Raw genomic sequence first — 10697 nt, 5'->3', positions numbered from 1 at the left:
TTCCTTCAGAAAGAAACCAAGGTTATCGAACCAGTAGGGAGCCAAGAAGCACGTGAAGGTTGTTGGTGGAGGAGTGTAGTGCGGCGCAACACCGGTGAAACCGGCGCCAACGTGGAACCTGCACAACACAATCAAGATACTTTGCCCCAACGTAACAGTGAGGTTGTCAATCTCACCGGCTTGCTGAAAACAAAGGATTAAACATATCGAGTGGAAGATGGTGTTTGTTTGCAAAGAACAGTAAAGAACAATGATTGGAGTAGATTGTATTCAGATGTAAAGAATGGACCGGGGTCCACAGTTCACTAGTGGTTTCTCTCCAATAAGATAACTAGCATGTTGGGTGAACAAATTACAGGTGGACAATTGACAAATAAAGATTCAATACATATCAATGATGATTACTATGAGATTTAATCAGGGCATTACGACAAAGTACATAGACCGCTATCCAAAGCATGCATCTATGCCTAAATAATCCACCTTCGGGTTAGCATCCGCACCCCTCCGATATTAAGTTGTAAACAACAGATAATTGCATTAAGTATGGTGCGTAATGTAATCAACACAAATATCCTTAGACAAAGCATCGATGTTTTATCCCTAGTAGCAAAAGCACATCCACAACCTTAGAACTTTTTGTCACTGTCCCAGATTAAATGGAGGCATGAACCCACTATCGAGCATAAATACTCCCTCTTGGAGTTACAAGTATCAACTTGGACAGAGCCTCTACTAGCAACGGAGAGCATGCAAGAACATAAACAACACATATGTGATAGATTGATAATCAACTTGACATAGTATTCTAGATTCATCGGATCCCACCAAACACAACATGTAGCATTACAAATAGATGATCTTGATCATGTTAGGCAGCTCACAAGATCTAAACAATGATAGCACAAGCGGAGAAGACAACCATCTAGCTACTGCTATGGACCCATAGTCCAAGGATGAACTACTCACGCATCAATCCGGAGGCGGGCATGATGATGTAGAGCCCCTCCGGTGATGATTCCCCTCTCCGGCAGGGTGCCGAAGCGATCTCCCGAATCCCCCGAGATGGGATTGGCGGCGGCGGCGTCTCTGGAAGGTTTTCCGTATCGTGGCTCTCGGTACTGGGGGTTTCGCGACGAAGGCTTTAAGTAGGCGGAAGGGCGGAGTCGGAGGGGTCACGGGGGCCCCACACGCTAGGGCCGCGCGCCCCCCCTAGGCCGCGCCGCCCTAGTGTGGCGGCGCCCCGTGGCCCCACTTCATTTCCCCCTCTGTCTTCTGGAAGCTTCGTGGAAAAATAGGACCCTGGGCGTTGATTTCGTCCAATTCCGAGAATATTTCCTTACTAGGATTTCTGAAACCAAAAACAGCAGAAAACAGCAACTGGCGCTTCGGCATCTTGTTAATAGGTTAGTGCCGAAAAATGTATAATAATGATGTAAAGTATGTGTAAAACATTCAAGTATTGTCATAAACGTAGCATGGAACATAAGAAATTATAGATACGTTTGAGACGTATCAGCCTCCAACCCTAGTGTTGTGATGCTTTGTAGGTTTCCCCAGGCTTGTACCGAGTGGGGACATGTCCAAAAACGATGAGTGAAGGTCTCCTCCCCATTGCAAGAAATGCATTTGGCGTCGTATTTGATTATGTGTCTCTTCATCTCCTCTTCGACCGCCTATCCATTTTTTGCCAACCTCCAACAATGAACCTTGGCCTTGACCCGTAAGTTAGTTGACCAAAGCGCCAGCAGTGCAGGTAAGGGATGAGTTTGCTGCACCCGCAACCACACATTTAAGATGTCGTTTGAGGTGATTTGCCAATCTAACTCTAAACGAATGTTTTTTTGGTGTAATTCCATGCTATGTAATCATAAGTCCCAGCACGACCTACCGGCATCTTCAGTATCCTCCACATCCGCCTCAATAAACATCTCATTCATCTTATCAATACCCCGTCCTCCTCCATCCTGCTGGAGGAGTTCAATCATTTTCTCCACCTCTTTATCCGGCTGATGACCCATTGGCTTCTTGAAAGAATGTCTTGGGATCCAATTGTGTTGCCACTAATCGATTTTTTCTCGATTTCCCACACGCCAAATCATTCGCTCTTTCAGAAGGTCCCTTCCATGCATGATACTTTTCCAAGTGTAGGGCGCCCGCTTCCTCCATCCTACATTCATAAAATCCCCTTCTCTGGAATATAAAGCATGGAGGACCCTGGCACATAGGGATTCTAGGGCAGTAGATAGACACCATGCCTTCTTAGCTAATAATGCTTGGTTGAAATTATTGTAGTCTCGGAATCCTATGCCCCCACTCCGCTTTGATGCACATATGCGCGGAAGAAATATCTTAGAAGGGGTGGTCATTCTACATGAAACAATTCACGAACTTCATAATAAAAAGATGGATGGGGTGTTGTTTAAGATAGATTTTGAAAAGGCTTATGATAAGGTGAAATGGCCCTTTTTACAACAAACCTTAAGAATGAAAGGCTTTGCTGTGGAATGGGGGAACATAGTCAAACAGTTTGTTCACGGAGGGAGTGTAGGGGTCAAGGTGAGTGATGATATTGGTCATTATTTCCAAACAAAAAAAGGATTGCGACAAGGGGACCCTTTGTCTCAAATGTTGTTTAATATTGTAGTCGACATGCTAGCCATCTTAATTGAGCGAGCAAAAGAGGATGGTCAAGTAGGAGGACTCATTCTACATCTTGTTGAGGGTGTTCTTTCTATATTACAGTATGTTGATGGTACGATTCTTTTTTTGGAACATGACCTCCAGAAAGAAGTTAATATGAAATTAATTCTTTGTTTTTTTGAAGAGCTTTTCGGACTTAAGATTAATTTTCATAAAAGTTAAATTTTCTGTTTTGGAAAGGCCAAGGATGAGGAAGAATAGTACAGGCAGATCTTTGGATGTGATGCTGGAATTCTTCCCTTTAGTACTTGGGTATCCCAATCCGTTACAGAAAACTTAGGAATTCTGATTGGTATCCGGTGGAGACCCGATTTGAGAGTAAATTGGGATGCGGTAAAGGAAAATTACTATCCTATGGTGATAGGCTAGTCCTTATCAATTCAGTTTTAACTAGCTTACCTATGTTTATGTTGTCCTTCCTACAAATACCTGTTGGGGTAAGGAAGCGTTTGGACTTCTATATATCTAGGTTCTTTTGGTAGTCTGATGAGAATAAAAGAAAATATAGACTTACAAAATGAAATATCGTTTGTCGACCCAAGGATCAAGGGGGATTAGGTATTGAGGTACTTGAAATTAAGAACAAATGTGTATTGAGTAAATGGCTCTTCAAACTTTTGAATGAAGAAGGGGTGTGGCAGGAGTTACTGCATAATAAATACCTAAAGCATAAGATTTTATCTGAGGTGCTCGCTAAACTTACTGACTCACCCTTTTGGAAGAGATTAATGGGAGTTAAGAGGGATTTTTTTTTCTAGAGGTTACTTCCAAGTGGGAAACGGGAGGAATACTCGTTTTGGGGAAGGTGCTTGGTTAGGAAAAACTTCGTTAGCTCATCAGTATCCGTCCTTATACAATATTGTACACCACAAGAATGTACAGTAGCTCATGTGTTAGCTCAAACCCCGTTGAACATTACTTTCCGTAGGGTGCTGCGAGGTAATAAATGGTGTTCATGGTTACAATTATGTAGAAAATTGATCAGGGTTAACTTGAATGATAAAAATGACGTTTTTAAGTGGGATATGATATCCAATGGGTTGTTTACGGTTAAATCTATGTATGAGGATCTTATGAATGACCATACCCCTTTTCTGCGAAAGTATCTCTGGAAGGTTAAAGTTTCCCTAAAAATCAAGATTTTCATGTGGTTCTTGAGTAACAAGGTTCTTTTAACTAAGGATAATTTAGCAAAGCGACAATGGAATGGATGTACGAGATGTGTTTTTTGTGGGGATCAGGAGACTATCCAACATCTGTTTATTGATTGTCCTTTAGCTAAACTTATTTGGCGTACTGTTAATTTCACATATGATGTTCCGCCTCCATCTAATATTACTAATATGTTTGGTAATTGGTTTAATGGAGTAGATATACAATCTAAAGCTTTTATCCGGGTGGGGGTTGCGGATTTATGTTGGTCTATATGGAGGACGAGAAATGACATCATCTTTAACAACAAACTTTTTTTTTCACTTCTTGCAGGTTATCCATATGGTGGCACATTGGTTCCAGCTTTGGTCCCTCCTTTCGCCGCAAGGACAGCAGGATGCCATGGCTTCTGGATGCATACGGCTCCATACGGTCGCTCAGGATATCTTGTGCCAGGCTGGCTGGCGACATATTAGGAGGCTATGTTGATGAGTAGTCATACAATGTCTTTGTTTTTTTGCTGGTTGATTTTTGTATCAATTCTCGGTGATGCGTGAGTTGTAAACTTTTTAAGATCATGAACTTTCATTAATAAAAGGCTGTGTGCATCATCATGATGCAGAAGCCGGGGTACATCCCCATTTCGAAAAAAATGCGCGCACAACTTAACCAGTGGACCCTTCTCTTCGGTTTGTCACCCCACCAAAAACCTTTTGAGATGGATTTCACTTCGGCTGCACTGTCCATTAGTTAACTGAAAACACTCAATCATGTATGTAGGAACATCCTATAGAACCAACTTCACCAAGATTCTTTTCCGGTCTTTGATTAACCCTGTTGCCTCTTTAAACACAAGACTTTACCCCTAGAACGACCAGAGAGATGCTTGAAAGCTCCGTTTTTAGAGCGGCCAACCACGGTTGTCAAGCCTAGATATCGCTTAGGCAGGGCCTCACACAGTCACACTGAATATCAAAAATGTTATTGAGTTGTGTATGTGCCGCCTTGGATGTGCCTTTACCAAAGTAGATCGAAGGCTTCGGCAAATTGACACGCTAGCCCAAACAAGCTTCATATCTCTAGAGGATTCCTTTTAACGTTTCAAAGTTCCTAGTGCTAGCTTCCAAGAAAACTACACTCTCATCCGCAAACAACATGTGTGTCACCGTTGGTCTACCATGCCCAAAACTCACTCCTTCCACCTCTCTCTCTAACTATGCTTGATGAAGAAGTGCTGAAAAACCCTTAACACATAAAAGGAATAAATATGGGGGCAAGGGATCCCCTGTGGAAGGCATGGCGATGGTGAGAAAGACGAAGAGCAACACCCATTCAACTTGACAACAGAATCTGGTTCCAAGAACATCCATTCGACACGATCGTACGCTTTCATTACGGGCGAGTTTCAGCATAAAGTGGCTGCTTTTTTCCTTGTTCTGATCGCATGAACACATTCATATGTGGTCAAGACATTGTCCATAATCAATCTACCCGAGACAGAAGGGCTATGCTCCTCCGATATCAGGATTATTTGAAACAAAGCCTCTGTAATCTATTTGTGGGTAAACCCTGCTGCTAGAGCTACCTTCATGTCGCCTGTCACCAACTCGTCGATCAGGTCAAGTACATGATCGACACCATTTGAGCATACGGAGTATTTACTAAGTGTATGATTTATTTTGCATGCCAGATAATGGCTCCTAGTAGTTGTCATAAGTTCTACCGCTAGGACAAATTTATTTTCTTTTGTTTATATGACAACTACTCTGAGGGATCCTGTGTTTTACCTGCAACTCAATATACGGCATATATTACTAAGAAATCATGTGTTTTACACATAGTTCTTCTAGCGGTAGAACTTATTCTACACATAATTCTTCAAAAAAATCCTGTGTTTTATATATTACCAAGAAATTCCATTATTTTCAGTTTCTATAGCATTCAAAATTTCAGCATGACATGTCATCATATTCCACTCTTTTCTATTCACGCGTGTCGGAAATTGTGCCAACAAAGAGTATTCAGGTTTGCGGACCTAAACAAGAAAGAAACCCAAAAATGTTGTATACTGCAAGAATTGAGGTACATTCGGGTGGGTTCAAATTTAACTGCCACCAGTCTCTCCAGCCAAGAGCCAAGTGACACTGGCCTGAACCTCCAGCTTTGCTGCAGCAGCTGTGTGTTGATCTCCAGATCAATGATGCTCAGAAGCTGCTAACAAGGTAAAACAGGGCGTTGATAGCTGCCACTACCTTGTTGGTGATACATACGTAGCACCAGCAAGCAGCGCCAATCAAACCAAGATGCGGGCATCCAGCTCTGATGGAGCAGTTGCACCTTGAATCTTCAGCTAAACGGTGCTGATACTATTTTTGTAGGACCGCGACGGTTGCCACCTTCTCGCTGATACGTACTCAGCACCAGCAAGCAGAGCACCAATCAAGCCGAAGATGCAGGTGTCGTTCATCCCTGAAGCAACCGCAGCAGCTACCAAATCTGGTTTTCATGTAGAAACAACAACAAACTTGACACAGTATCAGGTATTGCACAATTGGAGTTTGGAAGTAAAATTTCAATGCAACAGGACATGGAATCTGGAGGATTCTCTGAAAAGAAAACGCGTTCATTGACATTAGTACATCATCTTCAACATCTAAAAGAATATTCACACACAGTTAGCCCCAATTCTCCTCTCCTCCTCTCGGTATGTACAAACGAAGATGACGAAGAAACAAGCACAGCAGCCGCCGCCGGATTGAACCAATCGAACCCAATTCGAAGCCTACGCCTACTTCCTAATCTACGTCCTCGACCCTGATGTTCCACGGCTCCTCCACCTCCATCTGCTCCTCCTGTTGCTGCTGCTGCGGTGCTCCCATCACCAGGAAGCTTAGCAGCACCGCCTGCCTCTCGCCGCCGCCGTCACCGCTCTGCTGCTGCTCCTCCTCCGCGGCCGCCGGATCCGGCTTGGGGAGCTCGCTGCGGCAGACGGGGCAGCTGCCGTGCACGCCGAGCCACCTGTCGAGGCACTCCCCGTGGAAGCGGTGCCCGCACGGCATCTCCTTGCCGGCGTCGAAAGCGTCCAGGCAGATCGCGCAGTCGCCCAGCGGGGAACCCTCCGCCCTGACCTCCCTCAGCGCGGCGATGGCCGCCTTGGACGCAGGAGGGACGCCGCCGCCGACCCCGCCGGAGAAGAGGTCGCCGGTGCCGTCGCCGCCGACCATGACGTGCTGCACCAGCATCACCCCGCGCGCCCCCGGCATTGCCGCCGCCCCCGCCGCCATCCCCATGAGCAGCCGCAGGATGCCGGCCGCCCTGGCCTCCGCGCGGCGCGCGTCGTTCGCCGAATCCATGGGCGCGGAGCAGGAGCTGATCGAGGGCCGAGCGAGATGGAGGAGAGGAGCCGAGCTTTGCTTGTTTTCGCGTGTTTTTTCCTGTATGATATTTGGCGGATTTGGAAGGGGAGGGTATAAGAGGACGCAGGGCCAGCGGCGCGGTGAAGGTTCTGGAAGATTCTAGGCTGGCGCGATGTGTCTCTGAGCTGTGGGTCCTATTTCCCCCACGGCTGCGGGTTCCGTCTGGCGGTTGGGGAGGACGTCACCGCCCGGGTGGAGGAGTTGGGCATTCGGTACGATGGGACGATGGTGGGTCCAGGTCAGTGTGGTTCCGGAATCTTCCAGATATTTCGCCGCCGCGAGCTATGGGGCGCTGGTCTGTGGGGTCAACTGGAGCGCGCTTGGTAGACCGAGGTATCTCCAACGGGGCGATGCTCATCTGCCGTGACCGACAATGCGTCTGGTTTCAAAGTGATCTGGCCGTCGCGACGACGCAAACCTGGCCTAAATATGCGTTAGGTTTGTGTCTCCGCGTACGCTCCACGGTCGCGCCGAGTGTTCGTCAAAAGACGTAGCACTCTCGCGTCAGTGGCAGGGAGGCCGATAACATTCCCGCCAGTGGCCATTCCCCGCGCGAAAAATCAAAGTAGAACGGCGCTAGCAGTCCAGAAGCGATGGAAGTCCTAGCCGCCGCAGCCACCACCATGGATGCCGAGGTAACCCTCGCACCCGCCGCCGCTCCACACTCCCCCGTAGCCACGACCATAGCCAGAATGGAGGCTGCAGCTCCGGCGGAAGCAAAGCGGGCCGCCATCGGCGGCCGGGACGCAAAGCCGAAGGCGGCAAAGAAGGTGTTGTCCAAGGAGCAGAAATGCGTCGAGGCCGGCGCAAGAACATGAAGGAGAGGAATGCAGCGGCCGCCGACCAGCAGGCGTGGCAGATGCAGATGAAAGCCGGCGTCGCGCAAGTAGGCCTCCATCCGAGCTTAGCGGACGCCTACATGCTCGTCAAGCGAGAGGGGATCGCCGGGGTCGCTCCTCCGGCCTCGTCGGTGAGCTCGGTAAGTTCCCAGCTGCGTCTTGGAACTCCCGCTCCCTTGCAGGTCCACCCGGCGTCGCGTGCCGCCGGTGCAGTTCAACAGGGCGCCGGTTCCTGACCTCAACCGGACGCCTAGAAGCGATGACTCGTGTCCGGGCGTGACACACAAGACGCGCTAGCTGCCGGAGGAGAGCATGCCGGTGCCCCGCATCCTCTTTGATGAAATGGCACCGACTGCCCCGACGATGGACGACCCGGTACAATGTGTGTGACTGCCGTGTATCATGCATCTGACGCCCGGTCATTCGTAGGCCTATTGGAAGGACCGGAATGAGACAGACATCCAGGCCATGATTTTCGGCGGCGGCTTCGTTGGCGACGACGGGGCCGGGACAGGCCCGCATAATGAGTGGGCACCGACGCAAGATACGGCGGACATCGATGGCGCATGACTATTCTCCACCCATCCCACGCAGCCAACACCTGTGGCTGTGTGCGTCGACGATTTTAAGGACGCACCAACAGAGCATGTCCTCACCACGGACAATGCTACCAAGAATAAGGGGGAGCCTTGATGTCTACGGGTACTTCTATTCTTGTAGACAGTGTTGGGTCTCCAAGAGCAGAGGTTTGTAGAACAACAGCAAGTTTTCCCTTAAGTGGATCACCCAAGGTTTATCGAACTCAGGGAGGAAGAGGTCAAAGATATCCCTCTCAAGCAACCCTGCAATCACAAAGCAAGAAGTCTCTTGTGTCCCTAACACACCTAATACACTTGTCAGATGTATAGATGCACTAGTTCGGCGAAGAGATAATAAAACACATGTGTGGTATAGATGGTGGTAATATTGGAGAAAGTAAAGATGCAGTAAAACAGTAAACAAGCGGCGCCAGAAAATAGCTTGCTGGCGTGGGAAGCAATTCTTTGTGGTGGAAACAAGGCCTAGGGATCATACTTTCACTAGTGGACACTCTCAACATTGATCACATAATAAATAACTCTTTCTCATATGTGCTACATATACTCTTGTTTGATAATGAACACCATTCGTTGCGTAGGATTACACGAACCCTCAATGTCGGAGTTAACAAGCTCCACAACATTCGATATTCATGTTTAAGTAACCTTAGAGCATAATAGATCATTGCAAAATAAACCAAGAACTAACATAGCGCACACATTGTCCACATTACACTATGAAGGAGGAATAGATCACATCAATACTATCATAATGATAATTAACTCCACAACCTACAAGAGATCATGATCATAGCCTACGACAAGAACCACACGGTGCACACACTAGTCACCTTTACACCATGCAGGAGGAATAGACTACTTTAATAACATCACATGAGTAGCACATAACTAGTAGCGATACAAAGCTCATCATATGGATCTCAATCATGTAAAGCAGCTCATGAGATCATTGTATTGAAGTACATAGGAGAGATATTAACCACATAGCTACCGGTACAGCCCTTAGCCTCGATGGAGAACTACTCCCTCCTCATGGGAGCAGCAGCGGTGATGAAGATGGCGCTGGAGATGGCAGCGGTTGATACGCGTAGATGCACACGTCCGTTGGGAACCCCAAGTGGAAGGTATGATGCGTATAGAAGCAAGTTTCCCTCAGTATGAAACCAAGGTTTAATCGAACCAGTAGGAGCCAAGAAGCACGTTGAAGGTTGATGGTGGCGAAATGTGATGCGGCGCAACAACGGGGATTCCGGCGCCAACGTGGAACTCGCACAACACAATCCAAGTACTTTGCCCAACGAAACAGGTGAGGTTGTCAATCTCACCGGCTTGCTGTAACAAAGGATTAACCGTATTGTGTGGAAGATGATTGTTTGCAAGAAAACAATAAAACAAGTATTGCAGATAGATTGTATGCGATGTAAAGAATAGGACCGGGGTCCACAGTTCACTAGAGGTGTCTCTCCCATAAGATAAAAGCATGTTGGGTGAACAAATTATCCTTCCAACCTTTCTTTCACAAACCATGGCTAACCCCGAATCCTCGGGTGCACAGCAACAACTCATACCATGAAGGAGTGCCTTTTTATTTTTAGTTTTATTATGATGACACTCCTCACAACCTTTACTTACACAAGCCATGGCTAACCGAATCTTCGGGTGCCGTCCAACAATCACATACCATGGAGGAGTGTCTATTTTTGTTAATTAATTTAGGGTAGAATCCATTATACGACTCTTTTTGCAAAATTATTGGATAAGCGGATGAAGCCACTAGTCCATTGAGTGAAAGTTGCCCAACAAGATTGAAAGATAAACACCACATACTTCCTCATGAGCTATAAAACATTGACACAAATCAGAGGTGATAAATTTTGAATTGTTTAAAGGTAGCACTCAAGCAATTTACTGGAATGAGCGGACCATGTAGTAGGTAGGTATGGTGGACACAAATACAACAGTGGGATTTGGCTCAAGGTTTGGATGCA

General features: G+C 46.8%; 1 protein-coding gene across 1 annotated transcript; it reads right to left on the bottom strand.

Annotated features, from left to right (window-relative positions):
- Nucleotides 1-6541: 6541 nt before the first annotated feature.
- LOC124669965 (E3 ubiquitin-protein ligase RING1-like) lies at nucleotides 6542-7264 on the bottom strand. The gene has a single exon (XM_047206493.1). It carries the CDS (start codon nucleotides 7206-7208, stop codon nucleotides 6651-6653), a length of 558 nt encoding a protein of 185 aa, XP_047062449.1. The 5' UTR covers nucleotides 7209-7264; the 3' UTR covers nucleotides 6542-6650.
- Nucleotides 7265-10697: the final 3433 nt, after the last annotated feature.

Source organism: Lolium rigidum, chromosome 7, assembly GCF_022539505.1.
Source record: "Lolium rigidum isolate FL_2022 chromosome 7, APGP_CSIRO_Lrig_0.1, whole genome shotgun sequence".
NCBI lineage: Eukaryota > Viridiplantae > Streptophyta > Magnoliopsida > Poales > Poaceae > Lolium > Lolium rigidum.
Note: the sequence above shows the minus strand (reverse complement) of the source record. Positions and strands in the feature narration are given on the sequence as shown.

What these genes read in the sequence shown, in the direction of transcription:
- LOC124669965 (XM_047206493.1), bottom strand. Translation starts at nt 7,208, where the DNA reads ATGGATTCGGCGAACGACGCGCGCCGCGCGGAGGCCAGGGCGGCCGGC.